At 39.2% G+C, this 20,154-nt stretch overlaps 1 protein-coding gene across 2 annotated transcripts in view; it reads right to left on the bottom strand.

Moving 5' to 3' along the window:
- The window catches only part of APH1B (aph-1 homolog B, gamma-secretase subunit), a 65,809-nt gene extending 46,063 nt beyond the window's left edge, over nucleotides 1-19,746 (bottom strand). For both annotated transcript variants that reach the window (XM_080807700.1, XM_080807701.1), the window contains exons 1-4: nucleotides 19,621-19,746; nucleotides 17,742-17,912; nucleotides 10,805-10,875; nucleotides 9,605-9,727 (exon numbers count right to left, since the gene is read on the bottom strand). In XM_080807700.1, coding sequence (XP_080663826.1) covers nucleotides 9,605-9,727; nucleotides 10,805-10,875; nucleotides 17,742-17,912; nucleotides 19,621-19,733 — 478 coding nt within the window. In that variant the 5' untranslated portion in view covers nucleotides 19,734-19,746. The remainder of the gene's footprint in view (nucleotides 1-9,604; nucleotides 9,728-10,804; nucleotides 10,876-17,741; nucleotides 17,913-19,620) is intronic.
- Between the last annotated feature and the right edge of the window lie 408 nt (nucleotides 19,747-20,154).

Here is a 20,154-nt window from a genome sequence, read left to right as displayed (position 1 = left end):
AGAGAGCCCGATGCGGGGCTTGATCCCAGGACCTTGGGATCATGACCAGAGCTGAAGGCAGAGGCTTTAACCCTCTGAGCCACCCAGGGGCCCCAAGAATGTTTTATTTTAACCTATTTCTAAGCAAAATGTTTCAGAGTTATCTTTAAGAAGCTATAGTTAGGAGCACCTGTGTGGTTCAGTCGAGCACCTGACTCTTGATTTCGAATTCAGATTCCTGGAATCAGAGTCCTGGGATACAGCCCCATATTGGCCTCTGCACTCAGCAGGGAGTCTGCAGTTAGGATTCTATCTCCCTCCCCTTCTGCCCCTCCCACTCCTGCTCTCTCTCTCTCTCAAATCAATAAGTCTTTAAACTAATAATAATAAATAAATAAGTCTTTAAAAAAATAAGTCTTTAAAATAAGTCTTTAAAAAAAAAAAAAGAGCCTACATTTATGATTTGGTTCTTTTCTCCTTGAATATACTCCAAATGTTTTAACACAGAGACTGACAAACATCGTCATTTTCATGCTTGTCCCTTTCTCTCTTATTCCTAATACTTACTTTGCTGTCCTTGCAAAGATAATGGCCTAAGACAGCTACTGATTCTAACACCGGATCCTACCAGCAGGCTGATTACCTACCACCTGGCTTCTTCTGACAACTTCATAGAATCTCTTAACTATGCCAGAGAGAGTCAAGGGCGGCTGCTAGGTGGTAGCAACAACAGGCAGAGGAAGACTTTGCAAAGCCAACGGTTAGCCTCAACAGCCTAGAGACAGGATATGATTACTAATGAGCTTCTGGCTTCTTTTTCTGAGAAGAGTCTGGGGTGTCAAGGTTCTATGCAGTGAAGGACTCTCCTCCATACCTCTTGGTTATAGAAACTCTGGATTCTTAAGGGGTCTCCAATGACCTAGCTCAAGCAGAAGTCAAACCACAGAACTAAATATTTTTGACAATGCCTTTCCCATAACAGGGATTTAACTTAAAAATTTTGCTTTAAAAAGCATGACAATTTTGTGACCTTGTTATTCTAATATAGAAGTATATATGTTACTAATCCAATAACATTGTCCAAGATTTAAAAAGACATCTTGAAAACCATCTCATACTACATAGCAATAAGAAAGGTGTAATACTGTCTTCCAATACCAGTCAGATCATAAAGGAGGTGTTCTGAAAGCAATCTGAATAATTACTGGTGTGTAAATACCATTTATCATCTCCTATTTATGAAAGTGCTTCTAAAGTATGTTCATGAGCTGAACAGACTGCCAAAAATATGATTTTGTTTAAAGTCTCCCTAGCATATGTTAAGGAATGATAAAATTCTCTCTTCAGATTAGTTCATCAGTGTGGAGAGTCAGCACTGGGAGGCATATTAGATGGTTTCTGATCTAATCCCTATGCAATGAAAAAGTAAATCCCACAGGATCCACTTCAAATCCAGTTTAGAAGTTTACTTGATTACAACAGTCACTGTGGGAAAGTTCCTTCTCAAACTGAACCCAAATCTGCCTTCTAACTCAATGATTCATAAGTGAGGCAATTTTGCCCCCAGAGAGCATTTGTCAATATCTGTAGACATTTTTGGTTGCCACAACTGGGGGTGGGGTACTTCTGGCATCTAAAAGATAGAGGCCAGGGATGCTGTCAAATACCCTACACTACACAAAACACCCCTCCATCTCCTGCCAACAAAGAATTATCTGACCCCAAATGTCAAAAGTGCCAAAGACAAGCCCTGCTCCAACTGCTGCTTGTTGATCCTAGGAAGGCTTTTTGAAGAAACACAAGTCAACTCTTTTTTTCCCACATGTGGCACATTAAAAAAAAAAAAAAAATTGAGAGCTACCCTATGACCCAGCAATTGCACTACTGGATATTTACCCTAAAGATACAAACATAGTGATCCAAAGAGGCACGTGCACCCGAATATTTATAGCAGCAATGTCTACAATAGCCAAACTATAGAAAGAACCTAGATGTCCATCAACAGATGAATGGATAAAGAAGATGTGGTATATTATGCAGCCATCAAAAGAAATGAAATCTTGCCATTTGCAATGATGTGGATGGAACTAGAGGGTATTATGCTGAGCGAAATAAGTCAATCAGAGAAAGACAACTATCATATGATCTCCCTGATATGAGGAAGGGGAGATGCAACGTGGGGAGTTTGGGGTAGGAAAAGAATAAATGAAACAAGATGGGATCGGGAGGGAGACAAACCATAAGAGACTCTTGATCTCACAAAACAAACTGAGGGTTCCTGGGGGGGAGGGGGGAGGGAGAGGTTGGTGGGGTTATGGACATTGGGGAGGGTATGTGCTATGGTGAGTGCTGGGAAGTGTGTAAACCTGGCGATTCACAGACCTGTACCCCTGGGGCTAATAATACATTATATGTTAATAAAAAAATAAAAAAAATGAAAACTCTCTGTATTACTCAGCTATTGTCACTATTGTTACACACCATTAGGATGGTGTGTAACAAACCATGCCAACAGTTACATTCACTGTAGCATGGGGTACCTGGCTGGCTCACTCAGTGGAGCATGTGACTCTTGATCTTGGGGTTATGAGTTTGAGCCCCACATTGGGTGTAAAGTTTACTTAAAAATCAAATCTTTAAAAAGAAAAAAAAGTTATTGGCTATTGCTGCCATTGGGAGCATTGGTGGTCTAAGGCAGTTACCCACCAGAACCTAGGGTATAAATCTCTAATGGGGAACCCATCTTCTAGCAGTGTGCAGGGAGTGTGGGCTCTCAGGATCCTATTGCTTTGTATTAATGCTGTGTTGGCTTTATGAAATTAACTAGGATGTTTCCATGTTTGTTTCTGGCCTGGAATAGTTTCATCTCCACCAGATTTATCTTTCCTTTAAGTGTTTGCTCCAAACAAGATCTCAAACCATGATGCCAATATAAAACAAAACCAAGCACAAAAGAACCTGGATGGAGATTAAATGAAAACTGGAGATAAGATCTGCAGTTGGATTGGATGTGAGTTATAAGAAAAAGGGAAGAATCAGGAACTGCTCCAAAGTTTTTGGCCTATGCAACAGGAAGGGCGTCAACTGAAAGGAGGAAGATTTCAGAGGTACATCACTTAAGGATGTTGTTCCACTATCTTCTGTCTGCCAGAATTTCTGAAGAGAAGTCAACAGTTTTTCAAATCATTATTTCACTGAATATAAGGAGAAAAAAATCCCCCTAGATATGGAAAAACAGCCTCCCATCTGAAACCAGGACTTTAATCTCAAGATTGAAATATTCAATAATCAAAGTTAATATCTAAGTAATTCTTTGTAAATCAAAATATTCAACTTAATTTGTGGTGAAGAACTTTAGCATAATGAAAAAGCTGATAAAACCAAATAGATCTATCCTTTAAAATAAACTTTAAGGTTGATTGATTCCTTTAAAAAGAACCATAAAGATTTCCAAACATTTATGTATACAATACAAAAAGTCTGGTTTCAGGAACTTGGCTAAAACATCCTCCAGGAATAGCAATGGAAAACCTCAGAGTACCTCAATGAAACACATTACAATGTGAATGATTCCCCCAGGAATTGTGCAATGCAGCAGCCCTGATGTGAACATTCTAATTCTCTTTGGAAGAACTGAGGGGAGGTAGAGGAGTCAACTGGTACAAGTGATCTCAGCAGTGAAGAGCATCCTTGCTGATGAGACGTAGGCACAGAACAGATGCAAATGCTCCCAAAAGAGCCACGGAGCTTCATAGCATCAAGCTGGGGTGGTTGAGGAAGGCCAGACTAATCAATAAAGTTGAAAACAAGGTAGTTTTTCTCTCCCTTTCAAACTGTAAATATTAGATATAATGGATAAAATATATATTCCTATGGGACTGAATGAAAGAAGAAACAATGCTAGATGATATTCCAAAAATGTTACTTCTATCCAATGCAAATCATCCATAACACAGTATCCTACCCCTCACTACTATGAAAAATATCTCTGGGAGTTTCTCTAGGAAGAAAAAAAAAATTAAACCCAAAAACAAAAAAATTAAAGGCAGCAGTAGATGAAGAAAATAAGGACTGACTCACACATGAAGAAGAAATGAGAAGCAGAAGCCATCAGACTGCCTGAGCTGCACAGGGGCTGGCCACTCAGCCATGTGATGAGAGAGACAGCAGTGTTTCAGAGAGTGGCCGGGAACAAATCTCAAGGAGCCACAGCCTGCGTCATTCCTTTAGCCAAACCCTGTGAAGCAATCCACTGAGCTGCCTGTTTGCACACTGCATGAAGGCAGCTACCTGCGCTTTGCACACATAGGAACGTATCCCAGGCTGCTGGTCTCTAACAAGCCAAGATTTAGAGAAAGTACAAATCAAAAGCATAATTTTCCATTCCCAGTTACTGACAGAATGAAAACACATAATGAGAAAATATATTTTATGACAACACTGATGACATACTACAGCATATGGAATATCCCTGTGTCATAAGCAGTGGCAGTTAGTTATGATAATTTATTATAAGAAATTAAGATTCTAATACATTCCAGAAAGAGTAAGAATTGCAGATTAAGCTCTATTGTTAAAAATTTTCTTTGTATCATTAATAGATGTTATATTTTTTCCTACCACTTTGGAATCGTTGATGTAGTTATCAAAGAAACTTACAAAGAGCCTTCATTTAAAAGTCTAAACATGTAACAAACTTAACATACTACAAAGATTATACTTAAAATATTGTAGCAAAAAAAATGAATGAATGAAAAAAGTAACTCACTGGGTTATAACACCAAGAATTTATTCTCATGCTCATTGGTCAGAAGGTTGACTGCGCTTTGGCTGAATATGACTGGGCTCAGCCGGGCTGCACTGCTGTAGGCTGCTCGTACAGCTGGGTTTGACTCCTCACTGCTGCTGCACACAGGTCTGCCCTATATATGTTCCTTCTAGGGTCAAGGTCAAGTGGGCATTAACTATGTAGGACACGTTCACATGAGTCCAAAAACACAGGCACATCCATTCAAGTAGTAATTGAGCTTCTGATTTCCTTACATTCCCTAACTAACCAACTGAAGCCACATAACTGAGTTCAACCTCAGGGGCAGGGAAGTACATCCTGGCCACCATGAGGCCATACAAGGGTGTGGATGTATAATTCTATAAAAGGGAATGACAAATTGGGACAAAAATAGAATCTCCTATATTCCCCTTACTTTTATTTTCCCTCAAGTTCAACATTCCTCTTACTTCGATCAATCACCATAAGATGCTGCTTCTAGGTCTGTCACCACACTCACACTGCTTTTCTGTACCAATTTTAGTCCTTCAGTATTCCTGTTAAATCACATTGCTCAGAACTGAATATGATACTCCACATGGGGTCTGACCTGTATTGATTTCTCCTAGTGAATGGCTAAAGAATTTAAAACCTTACCTAGACAGGAGCACTGCCAAGAAAATATAAACGAATGATTTGGGAAAGTTTTGGTTTTTCTTAAAGATTTGTTTTAGAGAAAGAGATGTGCACCATGTTCGAGCACATCACAGACAGGAGCAGGGTGAGGGGCAGAAGGAGCGGGAGAGAACCTCAAGCAGACTCCCTGCTGACCACGAAGCCCAACAACATGGGGCTTGATCTCCTGACCCTGAGATCATGACCTGCACTGAAATCAAGAGTCAGACAGTCAATCGACTGAGCCATCCCAGTGCCCTGATTTGGGGAAGTTTTAAAAATAAATACTAGCTTCCCTTCCCTACTGAGTAGTAGTTAAAGACAATTTTCTTCTAAAGCATAAGAGAGAGAGGGGATGCCTGGTGGCTCAGTTGGTAAGGTATTTGCCTTCGGCTCAGGTCATGATCCCAGGGGCCTGGGATTGAGCACCACATCGGGCTCCTTATTCAGTGAGGAGCCTGTATCTCCCTCTGCCTCTGCTGTTCCCCCTACTTGTGCTCTCTCTCTCTCTCTGACAAATAAATAAAAACTCTTTAAAAAAAAAAAGTGGGGGGTAGGAGTCAAGATGGTGGAGAAGTAGCAGGTTGAGATGACATCAGGTAGCAGGAGATCAGCTAGATAGCTTATCTAACCATGAGGGTGGTGGGGATACGGGCAGTGGGGAGGGTGTGTGCTATGATGAGTGCTGTGAAATGTGTAAACCTGGCGATTCACAGACCTATACCCCTGGGGATAAAAATACATTATATGTTTATTAAAAAATTTAAAAATTAAAAAAAAAGCATGAGAGGCAATTTAGAGTGATAAACCCAGATTCCACATAAAGAAATTATCCTCTAAATTCTGTTTTTTAATTTCAAGAACCAAATTCTCTACCCTGTTAAGAACCACATTCTCTATCTTTAGGCCATTTTAAAGTTTATTAGATCACTTAAATATATACTCTCTAAATTAATTTCAGTTAATTCATTACAATTCTGAGCTAGGTATTATTTTTGTTCTTCCTGAAAGATGAGGAAATTGAGGGTTAGACAGAAGTCCAGTGAACAATGTCTTTGTTACCTCTAGGCCAGTAGGAAAGACACCTCTACCCTCCACCAGGAACATTCCTCCCTGACAACCTTCTTCTTTTGCTGGCCTAGCTATTATTCATCCTTTCAATTTCTAGTCAAGTAGCACTTCCTCCATAAGCTGTGCCTAGCTTTCATTTTTTCAATCAATATTTGAGTCCATCTAGCAGTAAAGGACTCTACAAGGTGCTGGGGTAAACAAAACACACACAGTCCTTGCACTTAAAAGGCTTAGCATCTGGCTGGAAAAACTTAAATAACTACACAGTTGAACAATTAATTACAAGCGCAGGAAGCACTACAGAACAGAAGCACATTACCATCTGAGTGTGAGTTAGAGCTTGACTTCTGTGTGCTCACGGCTCTTCCTCCTCACAGCATTTAGCACACTTAATTATAATTAGTTGTTTGTCTTTAACCCCCCCTCACTTTATTCCCCACTATGAGTGGAAAGTACAGACATTAACTAAACTGTATTGTCATAGCTTGGTATAACTTCTGTTTAACACAAATACTTAATATTAATGTGTGGAATGAGTGATTAAATGATCAAATGAACTTGACCAAAATACTAAAATTAATGAGCCAGAATACGACTTGAACTTAGGACTCCACAATTTCCATACTTTTGCCTTTATATAGCATTACTAAGAAATGGTAATGATTCTAAGAAAAGTTAATATTACCCTGCTACACAACTACAAATAAAAAATAATTAACTTACACATACATATTATTGATAAACTATGCCTACCTGTAACATGAAAATCTATGTACACACAAGTATCATACAGTGTCTCTCTGATACTAACATAAATATACTATAAGTAACCCCACAGACCTTATTTATTCTGATAACTAGTTAGGCATTTGTAATGAAATATGCTAAACATATAAACTCGTAGATTTAACTGACAAGTTAAAAATGAGCTCATGCCTAAATAAGTTGTAACAACATTAGCTATAAATCATATAATAAACACAAATATATACAAATTTGGGATTATTATTTTAAAATGCAATGAAAAGTAACTTCTTAAATGTATAATTCAAAGTTCATGCTCCAAAGAATAATGCTATAATAAACTTTTGCATATAATAAAACAATTGTTCTTTCACTCTATAAGTATATATTCATAGCATGATCAGCTGGCTATCCTACTAGCTAAAGACATTAAAACATTTTATTTTCTTCTGAATATTGCATTTTCCCTTGAATTTATAGAAATTGTAAATACAACCCTTTCTTTCTTTCCTTTCCTTTCCTTTCTTTCTTTCACTTTCCTCCAAATCACTTTAAGTTAGTCTTATGAAGGGGATTAGCACCATCTAGTGAAAGAAGCTAGCAGAAAAATTAATTCCATTAGGAGAATGCTACTTGAACCAAATGAAAATTGTGTATGTAGCAGTATAATAGACCAATTTCAGAAATTATAGAAAACTGTAGCAGTAATACCCCCTCCTGATTATTGTTCTATTTATTTATATTGGACTCTAACAGATGTTAGCTATTAACATTACATTTGTTCTAAAAACCTAACACTCATTATTATAATTCATCAAAAAACTGTCAGAAATGTTCTAATTATGGAATGCTTAAAATGAAGAAAATTTGCTTTGTTGGAGGCACCACTAAATAAGCCCAACCCATGAACTTGTAGCCAGATGTAATGGGCTGTGACTCAGTCCTTACAAAGAATAGTCCTTGGAAAGTCATTATACATTTTTGTACAAGGAAGATCATTTTGGTGGCTGTGTACAAGCCAGATTCACATGAAAGTATGTTAAGGAAAGACTAACCGGTTGGGGGTTGACGGAAGTAATGTAGACAGGAGATACCAAGGCCTAGACTAAAATGAGGAACACGAGTCCAAGGGGGTTAGGGGTCACTGTAACAGCAGGATGACTGTAAACTAATGCAGCAGTTTTTAAAATCTGGGCACACTTTCTTTACCTGATTCTATTATCATCTTAAACTATACTAAAATAGTTACTCACTTGTGTTTAGTCTTATTTTCTCTATTAGAGGGTAAGCTCCTTGAGGACAGAAATTCCTTTAGTATAGATGTTAAATAAATAATATTTAATTAATAGGATATGTGCATGGGGGGGTCACTTAATTTAATAATATAAATTGTGGAGATAACAAGAAACACAGAATTTTCTTAAAACTATTTTTAAAAGAATCCTCTCAGAAATTTAAGAGAAATTTTATGTCAGTTATGTACATTACAACTGTCAAATGCATGATCATTGCCTCATGATGATAATTTTTACTTGGTGGATGAAAAGCAGTTTGAAACAAGTTGATCCTTTCCTACATTTTTGGATAGAAAGGTCATTTCATGTATTATCATTTTTTCCTCTCAACATATTTTTTCAAAGAATACAGCATGATTTATTCTTAAATGTTCAAAAGCAGGAAAACTATTAATTTTTTTCAGATATATACATGAAGGTAAAAGTTTCATGTTTTACCTTCAAAACAAAACATGTATATATGTTAAAATCCTAGCTTTCAAACCTGGTTAACCTAAGGTATTAATAACACAAAATCAGGGCAATAGTTACCTGTGGGGGAAAAACAATGAGAAACAAGGGACTGTTCTAGTTTTTAAGAAAAAGGGAAGATCAGTTGTTAAATGACACAGATATGTTTAAATGTACATTTTAGATGCATAACATTACTTTACATTAAATAAGAAACATTTTTCCCCTTCTCAATTTCAAAATTCAGTTATACTGCCTATCCCAAAAATGGGCCAAGATGACTAAAGACTAAGGCTTTTACTGAAGATAGAAGCAAACCAATAAAAACAAAAAGGCATATAACCTATAAAAATCCACTTATAATACATCAACTACACATCCAACATTATTAGTATAGCAAAATAAAAATAAATTTTATATATGCTAAATTCCACCCTAAAATTCTAAAATACTCTAACCAAAATTTTTATTTTCCTACATCCTTTACTTCTGCTATCTAACAGTATTTTGCCTTTACAAGTCATCATATAAATTTAAATTGTGAATTCCTAAGCCAGAGAACTCAAATAAGGATGATTATTTAGACCAGAAGATTGAATATTCACATCTAATTGGCACATACCTGAATTTAGGAAGAACTGGGGAGAGTCTCCATGAATGCCCACTGTGCCTGGTCCCAAGGAGTCAGAAAGGGTATTTACAAAGGCAAATACTCCACTCATGATTCCAAAGCCTAAGCCAGAAACTAAAGAGGAAGAAACACGTTAGACCCTTTTCATGCCAAGATTTCTCTTCAAATCAAGTTTCCAAGGACTAGAGAACACTATTTTGACAGGCAAACGGTACATGTGCTGCTGGAGAAACAGCAGAAGGATGGCTCAGGAAAGATTGTGCTTGGCTAAATGATAAACAGAAAAGGGTGTAAATAGGGAAGGGAAGGGAAATGAACAGTGGAATATAGCAGAGAAATGAAAAAAGAAAAAGATCTAAAAAGGCACAGAAACAATAAGTGAGAGAGGACACAATGCTGCAGTTCTGGCTTTGGTTTATGATAACAGTTTGTAGAATTAAGTATGAGGGCTTGAAACTGGAACCAAGCTTGAGGGATGACTGCCTATAGTAGAAAGTAATTTCTCGGTCAAACTAGGTTGACTCAACTTAGGGATCTAGAACCAATCTTTAAAACATAATTCTAAAAGAAAACCCTGCAGAGGTATTAACTATATTAACATGGAAAGTCCTCCTATCAGAGTCAAAGTTAGGGTAACAACCCAACGGAGATAATAGTAACATTACTTAAAAACGTAACTAGAGTATATGCATATTAAAAGCCCAACTTTCAAACCTGGTCAACTATTTAATAAACATACAGGTCACCTATAATTACTTTGCTTTACATAACGGTCCTGGAAAGCTAGAAAAATAAACAATGTACACCAAAAGGTCAAGGCAATAATAAAATACTATTTAAAATCTACAAAGATGTGCCTAGGGGGCTCAGTCTGTTAAGTCTTCGACTCTTGATTTTGGCTCAGGTCATGATCTCAGGGTCATGGGATTGGATCAAGCCCCACATTGTACTCCATGCTCAGTGGGGAGTCTGCTAGAGATTTTCTCTCTCCCTCTTCCTCTCCCTCTGCTCCTCTCCCATGTCTGCCCTTGTGCAAGCACTCTCTCTCTCAAATGGGTAAATCTTTCTCCTAAAAAAACAAACAAACCAAAAAAACCCCCCAAAACACAAAACTACAAAGATATAAAAAATAAAAATGGCTTTTATGTCAAATCTGGCTTCTCTTAATGACACCATGCAGTTCCAACTTACCATAGGCCAGCAATCGCATAGAAGGTGCTGTCTCATCTGGGTTTATAGTCTTCAAACCCTCGCTGGCTTTTCTAAAATAAAACCGCACAATTTTTTAAAAGGAAAAGCAGTATATCAGGAAAATACACAAGGTATTTCAAAATCCACTTATTGAAGCTCCTGCTCAGGTTATACCTTAAATCTAAAATTCATTTAAACAGTCTTAACTATAGAGAATAGATGGTTACCCCAGGGGAAGTACCTGGGGGGATGGGCTAAATAGGTGATGGGGATTAAGGAGTACACTTGTGATGAGCACTGGTGATGTATGAAGTGTTGAATCACTGCGTTGTAGAAATGAAACTAATATTACCCTGTATGGTAACTGGAATAAAAGTAAAACGTAAAAATAGTAAACAAAATAAAACAAAATCCATTTAAACTTAACCCAGCAAATTTTCAATTAACTAATATCAACCAAAATTTCCAACCAATTTGCCTTTTATCTGACTTTTCACAAAGAAGGGAAAAAAATAAGAAAAATATAAGTAAACAAGCCATCAGGGATTGAACTAGTAAGAAAAAAAAGCAATGGTTCTATTTTCTGAGCTCAGTAAATATTTAATTCAATGTCCTATCTACCACTCTGAATTTTTCCCCTCTTACGAAGTACTTAGACCTTCAATCCCACCTGGGTTATAGCTATTTTGCTACCCTCCCTTTTACCTTCCACTTCGTAGAACCTAAATTATACTCATCTTCCAAAGTCTCATTTAGTCAGTAGTTTGTCAAAGAAGTCATCTCTACCAGTGACTGATAATCACTAATCTCTCCTTACTCTTAAATCCTAGAATGCCCATGATCTGAGGTCTCATAGGGGTACTTAATCATATGATTTCAGATGATAAAATATTCTACATATTTGTTTCATATCCCAATCAGGCTTCAGGGGAGAATTAGAGAAGATGCTAGAAAGAAAATAAATGAATACCTAAATGAAACATTAGAATACTGGTCACTAAGAAATAATCTTCAGAGTGATCATATCTGTGCTTCTGTTGGGAACAATTCTCAAACTTATCTTGAGTCCCTACTTCCATGCAGATGTATTAGGTAGGAATGCAAGCTGTAGCTGTCAGTTCTATTACTGTCACGATTACTAACATTTGTTGGCTAGAAACTCTGCAACAATGATCCTGACTCAAAGGATATTTACATTGTATTTACAAGAAGGTATATTTGTTAAAACAATAAAGAAACCAAACATTTTAGATTGATTTTTCACCAAGTACTGAAACAAAATGAGTTAGGTTAACTCTAAGAGTAGAAAATTTAATTAACCAAAAGATATGCATACTCTGGGCATTGTGTTAATTTAAATTTCAAGGTATTCGTATTCAATATAGCAGGCCTACTCATTACATAAATACAAATACCACTGGTTACTTTAAATTAAGGCAATGTAGAATTCAACCATAGTAGTAATAAGAAAAATGAAAAGGATCTTTTTCTTTTCTAGACTCAAAAGAAACAATTTGCCATTTCAGGGCTCTCCATTTAGAAGCATTATTTGGTAGCAAGGACATTAATCAAAACTTAAGTGGCTGTATCATCTTTCTCTAGAGCAGTAACCAACCAAAATGTTCCATTTTCCTAAATAAAATAACCTGTCACAGGAATGTTGTTAAAGGCTAATTAAAGGGCACCTGGGTGGCTCAGTGGGTTAAAGCTTCTGCCTTCGGCTCAGATCCCAGGGTCCTGGAATCCAGTCCTGCATGGCATCGCATCGGTCTATCTGCTCAGTGGGGAGCCTGCTTCCCTTCCTCTCTCTGCCTGCCTCTCTGCCTACTTGTGATCTGTCTGTCAAATAAATAAATAAAATCTTAAAAAAAAAAAAGGCTAATTAAAGCTGAGAGACATATATTATAGTAATCTCTATCAACAAGTAGACATAATGGCACAACAGAATCAAATTTTAGAGGATTTGTTTTATATAAATTGCTTAATAATGAATAAAACATTTTTGCTATCTGGTATAGCAAGGCATCACAAATATATTAAATATATAAATTCGAAAGTCTAATAAACTTCCTCATTCTATGTTCCAAGTTTATGAGAGGAAAGGTTTATGGAAACAGTTCTCAACGCTAACATTAGGAAATGGAAAAGTAGAAAACACCATTCGTTTCCATGGTCCTGATGGATAGAACACATGATTGATGATGTAAGGGACAGTGTTTTTCTTCTTATTTAAAAAAAATATATATATAGTGTATTATTTGTTTCAGGGGTACAGGTCTGTGATTCATCAGTCTTACTCAATTCACTGCATTCACCATAGCACATACCCTCACCAATGTCCATCACCCAGCGACCTCATCTCTCCCACCCACCTCCACTCCAGCAACTGTTTGTTTCCTGAGATTAAGAGTCTCTTAAGGGGTGTCTGGGTGGCTCAGTGGGTTAAAGCCTCTGCCTTCGGCTCAGGTCATGATTCTGGGTCCTGGGATTGAGCCCCACATTGGGCTCTCTGCTCAGCGGGGAGCCTCCTTCTCTCTCTCCCTCTGACTCTCTGCCTACTTGTGATCTCTGTCAAATAAATAAATAAAATCTTAAAAAAAAAAAAAAGAGTCTCTTAAGATTTGTCTCCCTCTCTGGTTTTGTCTTGTTTGATTTTTCCCTCCCTTCCCCGATGATCCTCTGTTTTGTTTCTCAAATTCCTTGTATCAGTGAGATCATATGATAATTGCCTTTCTCTGATTGACTTATTTCACTTAGAGTAATACTCTCTAGTTCCATCCATGTGGTTGCTAATGGCAAGATTTCCTTTTTTCATGGCTGCATAATATTCATATATATATGTATATATATATGTATATATATATATACATACACATCTTCTTTATTCATTCATCTGTTGATGGACATCTATGCTCTTTCCATAGTTGGGCTATTGGGACAATGTTTTTAATTTGACCATTTTACTGAAGTGGAAAATTCTGTTTACATTTATTACTATTTCCAAGAACAAAAAAGACAAAGTCCAATTTTTGAAATATAAACTTTGTGGGGGCACCTGGGTGGTTCAGTTGGCTAAGCATCTGCCTTTGCTTAGGTTGTGCTTTCAGGGTCCTGGGACAGAGCCCCACCTTAGGCTCCCTGCTCAGCAGGGAGTCTGCTTCTGTTTCTCCCTCCCCCTTGGCCCTTCCCTACCTCTGACTCATGCTATAATAAATAAATAAAATCTTTAAAAAAAAAAAGAAATTGTAGTAATGATTATCTTAACATTTTTTCTATAAATGGAAGATGTTCTAAAATTAGGAAATATTTATGGTATCAGCATTATAAGACAAAACTGGATTAAATTACAAAAGCTTCAAGTCAAAAAATGTTTAATGTATGTTTTAGGCAACATATGCAACCATAATTTGGATCTTTTTAAAGAAACTACTATAGGAAGAACTATCACTTGTGGCCACATGCCAGTTTCTCACAGTACCGCTCTTAGCTATGCTGAAAGTTACAATTCATTTATTCATTCTTCAAGATGAAGTACTTGTTCCCAAGGCCTGACCCATGAAATAAATCTATATGAGACTGCAGTGATAAATATTTTGATTCAATTTCATATATATATAAAACTGGTGCAAACCTTTCATATTATAATCTTGGCACCAAATTCAGATAGCAAAAATGTGATTGGAGCAATACCTTTTTATTTTTTTAATAAACATATAATGTATTATTAGCCTCAGGGGTACAGGTCTGTGAATCGCCAGGTTTACACACTTCACAGCACTCATCATAGCACATACCCTCCCCAATGTCCATAACCCTACCACCCTCTCCCTCCTCACCCCTCCGCCCCTCTCAGTTTTTTTTGTGACATTAAGAGTCTCTTACGGTTTGACTTGGAGCAGTACTTTTTTTTTTTTTTTTAAGATTTATTTATTTGACAGAGATCACAAGTAGAGAGAGGCAGGCAGAGAGAGAGGAGGAAGCAGGCTTCCTGCTGGGCAGAGAGCCTGATGTGGGGCTCGATCCCAGGACCCTGGGATCATGACCTAAGCCGAAGGCAGAGGCTTTAACCCACTGAGCCACCCAGGTGCCCTGGAGCAGTACTTTAAAGTTGAAAACCTACTTTGGAAGTGGAGATAGCTAATATATTAATTAAACCAAAGTTCCTATATTTGAATGTAGTACAGCACGAGAGCAAGTTAAACATATTTATATGTTAGTCATGAATAAAGTATCATAGTAATTCTCAAACTTGTTTTAACATATAACTACATGACAGCCACCATTTCTAAAATTTGCTAGAAAAATAATGTACAATAATGCAAAGGCTTGGTGAAGATGCATTTTGCAATGGGAAGTAAAGTCACCTATTAATACAGGTTTGTCCTATTTTCTGTTTGTTAATTTCCAAAGGCTCTTTCAGAGGAATAATCATGGTTTCCGTAGAAGGCCAAAGAGGCTTCTCTCAACTTGGTGGCATGGGAGGCTTGAGGGACCTATAATTCCTTTCCAGTATGTCCCCACTCCCTCACTGTCCTCATTAAAAAGAGCAAGCTACGTTCAGCTTGTAGTCCTTTAGAACCATAGGACAGTGGCAATAAAAGTTGCATGCCAGGTATAATCCATGAAGAAATAAGGTGGTAAAGACCAGCAGATTTAGTCATTCCAGGTAAGTCGGATTTTAAAACCTAATATCCTAGGGTGTTGTTAAACCCATGCCCCTAAACTATGAAAATCTATTCAAAATTAGGTCTGCTCCAAAAGTAGGATGAACATATGTGAAAATGCAAAACCAACATGAGCCAGTGATACTGCTGACAGGAAAAAAACAGGGTAATCTGAGACTGATTTCAGAGTACAGTGCCCAAGCAAGGGTGGGAAAGACCACTGCTCTCTGTACGACTTCGACCACAGAAGGGTACTGTGCTGGGTCCTAAGCACAGGTAAACTCCAGGCACTAACAAAAACAGGTGTCTATTGACAAAAAAGAGATGGAAAAGTTTGGAAGCCATATCTATGTCTTCTGAGGGCCAGGTAAAGGAATGAGGTATTTGTAGCCTTGAAAGAGACAAGATGACAACCATGGAACAGAGATTTCTTTTGGCTATGTGGGGCAGAGGTCAGAAAGAGGGAATTTTGATTACCTGAATATATTGTACAGTTAAAAATAATTTTGGAATTAAAGTAATTGCTGCATATCACAAAACATTCAACCACAGCTGAATAGATGTTTCATCTATTAAGGATTATATTCTTGTGGAAGCTTAAATTGTTCCTACTTGGTTGTTGCTCTTTGATAGTTCCAGAAACGAATGGAAATTTCATTTTTAAACCTTTTCTAAGAATTTTACTTCTAAGCAATAGCTTCCTGGCTTGCTATTTGTAATTAAAAGTGCTTCATTATTAAATTTCACTATTACTAAAAGCAACTAGTAAGGGGGCGCCTGAGTGGCTCAGTTGGTTGAGCATCCAACTCTTGATTTTAGCTCAGGTCATGATCTCAGGGTCATGAGATCGAGTCTCATGAGATCTCTGCTCAATGTGGATTCCCTTTGAGATTCCCCCTCTCCCTCCACCACCCTCTTCTCTAAAATAAAGAAATGAATCTTTAAAAAAAGAAAAAGGCAACAAGTAGGGGCAGCTGGTAGCTCAGTCGTTTAAGCCTCTGACTCTTGATTTCAGCTCAGGTCATGAGCTTAGGGCTGTGAGATGGAGCCCCACATGAAACTCCACATTGAGCATGGAGCCTGCTTAAGATTCTCTCTCTTCCTCTGCCCCTCCCCAACCCCATACTTTAAATAAATAAATATATATATAAAATATTTCAAAGCAACAAGTAAAAAGTACAAAAGGCCTGGTATATTGGCAAGAACAAATTATCAGAAGCCTATTACAAGAGATACTTTTGAGACTCTGTCTTGATTGCATACATGAAATTTGTGGAATGCCTTAATTATCTCATTTGCAGAAATAAAAAGAGCACACTCATCACTTTATTAAGGCTTACTATATAATCAAAGCCAACCTCATGACTGCCTGAAAGAAAATATGGTTCTAAGTTCAAGCTGTGCTTTAAATTCGTGGTTTCATGTGAGGTCCTCATGGATCCTACAGATGGCCTACTTCCTGGCCTTAAAAAAGAACTCATAACCATGGTTTTTTAAACATATTTTTCTATTATAGACATGAAATCACATGAAACATCACAAAATAAACCCCTGTTTTCCCCTAATACAGCCAAAATAGTAGTAGACACAATCTCCATAGGAATTATTTATTTTCAGTGGTGGCAAAGAGAAGCACACATTAATTCTAGGCTGGAACAGTTTTTCTTGTTATTTCAGTGACTATTTCTCTAGCTTATTTTCCTGCAAGGCACTTATTATCTTCTAACATACAGTGTATTTTCTTGTTCATTCAGTATTGTCTCCTTCCACCATAACCTCCATGAAGACAGAGATGGTCTTTTAATCATCCTGTATCCCCAGTGCCTAGGACAGTGCCTGGCACTGAGTAAATTCTCAAGAAATATTTTTTTGAATGAGTGAAGGAAGAAATGTCCACAAGTTAAAATACTCAGTATTTGCAGGGCACCTGGGTGGTTCAGTCGGTTGGGCGTCCAACCCTTGATTTCAGCTCCAGTAAGGCTTGTGGGATCAAGCCCCAAGATGAGTGGGCTCCACCCTCGGCAGGGAGTCTGCCTGAGATTCTCCCTCCCCCCCCTCCTTCTGCCCCTCCCTACCACGCAAATGCACTCTCTAAAATAAATAGATCTTTAAAAAAATACTCAATATTTTCAGGCTGGAAATGTACAACCCCTTGACTTACAACTCTGTAGGAAGGCACAGACCCTCAATACTACACCATATTAAGGTTTCAAACTATTAAATCATAATTCAAATATAAATGGAAAAAAAAGTAAAGCAAATATTTAACTTACTTTAAGAGTTTATAATACACAAACCGAAACATTTCTTGGATAAGGACTGAGACCAACACTCCCAAGATCAGCAGATATTTCTGTATTGGTCCATCTTTGTTGTCAGTGATGGTTCTTGCCATGAACCAAAAAAGGGAGGAAAACAGCAGAGACACCAACCAGAAAAAAGCTCTGAAAAACAGAAAGGTGTAAGTGAACAGGATTCATAACGATTTAAAAGTCAGAAAACCCTACTTGAGAAGGAACAGATTTCCTGACTCTTTTAGAGGGGGAAAAAAGTCTTCATAAATTGATGCCCTGGATCACTTGTTCTTTTTTTTTTTTTTTAAACATTTATTTATTCATAAAAAAAAATTTCTTTTTAATTTATTTGACAGATCACAAGTAGGCAGAGAGGCAGGCAGAGAGAGGAGGAAGCAGGCTCCCTGCTGAGCAGAGAGCCTGATGCAGGGCTCCGTGGGGCTCGAGCGCAGGACCCTGAGACCATGACCTGAGCGGAAGGCAGAGGCTTTAACCCACTGAGCCACTGACGCGCCCCCTGGGTCACTTTTTCTTAATCAATGGTTCATTTTCCCTGGCGAGATGAACATGCAGTTCAAGAGGAATGTGAGATTTTTTTCCTAACAATCATTTTTTTCCAGTGGCCCTGCTCCTTCTAAAGTACATCTGCAAACTATCTGTCAAGGACTATCTAGCTTAAAACCTGGTTATTTGCTACTCTTCCTAATTAGTGCTTTGCCATTCATATGCAAATACGTATCTTTCTCTCCCCCACCACCCCGTCCCCAAAAAAGTCTACATCTCTATTAACGGAGTGATTGGTATAAAATTCAGAGGTTGAAAACCTGTTGAAATCTAAGTCAGCTTTCCAGGTTTGGCTTCAACAACACACCTGAGGATTTTAATGATTATAACAAGCTTTAACAAACCTTTTGCTCAAATCTCCATTGTTTTTAAAATGACCCATCTGATGCGGCACTTTCAATACAGTTGTGAACGGCCCTCTTAGCGCAGTGGGCAGCGCGTCAGTCTCATAATCAATACAGTTGTGAGAGGTGAAGCAGCTCAGAAAAGGTGGTTATCACTGGCCTACCATGGCTGTTTCTCGAGGTACTAAGTGAAACTCAAAGGTGGAGGGGGAGATGCGGGGCCCCCGGAAGAGCTGCCAGACAGGTGAAAACCGGGATTATGACCACATTCGCCGCAAGAGTTCAGTATTTACCAAGCTCCTGCAAAGAGATGCACTGAAAGGTGCTTCGGTGTTTTCACGGGTTTCCACGGGTTGCCACCCTTTGGCTCTACACCTGAATCACCTGGGGAGCTTTAAAAAAAAAAAAAAAAATCCGTAGCCCGAATCCTACCCCCTAGACATCACGATTTGGCTGATCTGCGGTAGGGGTCGGGCACGGGTATGCTTTAAAGCACCTAAGCTCCGGGGGCTAATGTACTCTTAACCCATTTGGGATTGATTACAGATGTCTGTGAGAATCTGAGGGCAACTAGGGACCCCCTCCAGTAAAATAAAAGATGAAAAATTTGAACTTACCCACAATTTTTTCATACAATTTTAATGGCTGCACAACTCACCAGAACCCACCCACAGACACTCGGCAAAAACTCAGGAGCCATACATCAGGGTTTTCTGAGCTCCTTCCCTAAAGCACGGCCTGTGGGGTCCTGGGGCTCTTTTTCTTTTCCCCCCGACCCTCGGAGGACGAAGAGTACCAGAGGAGCGGGATCTCGGCTCTCCCCTTCCCAACCCTTCTCCCCTCCAAAGCCCAACAAGGTCGAGCCCCTTGGCGGGGACGCCGGGGGTCGCCGCTACCTCCCGCAGGGGAGGAGAGCCCCAAGTCCGGGCTTCCCGGAGCAACCGCCTCACCCGATGATGAGGAAGATGACGCGCAACGGCTCGGTGGCGATGGTGAAGATGTAGAGGGCCAGCGCAGGCCCGAAGGCAATGAAGGCGCAGCCAAAGAACACGGCCGCCGTCATGGCGACGGCGGAAGCCGGCCGGGAGGCCTAACAGGGACGCAAGGTGCGCCGGGCGCTGACAGAGCTGAGCGCTGCGCGGGGGTGCGAGCAGGGAGCGACGGAGGGGGCTGGAGGAGAAGTGGAGGAGGCGGGGCAAGGCGGAGGAGGCGGGACAAGACGGAGGAGTTTGGAGGCGGGGCAGAGGAGGCTGGAGTGGGCGGGGCGGAGCGCCGCAGAGGGGGCGTGGGGCGGGGCAGAGGGGGTTGGAGGCGGGGCGGAGCGCGGCGGAGGGGCAGGGAGTGGGAGGGGCGGAGCGCTGCCGAGGGGGCTGGAGGCGGGGCGAAGGGAGCAAGGCGAAGGAGGCTGGAACCCGGGTGTGGAGAGGCGGGACCGCGGGGCGGAGCGGAGCGCAGAGCCTCGGAGGGAGTGGGAGGAGGAGCGG

Source organism: Martes martes, assembly GCF_963455335.1.
Source record: "Martes martes genome assembly, chromosome: 7".
NCBI lineage: Eukaryota > Metazoa > Chordata > Mammalia > Carnivora > Mustelidae > Martes > Martes martes.
Note: the sequence above shows the minus strand (reverse complement) of the source record. Positions and strands in the feature narration are given on the sequence as shown.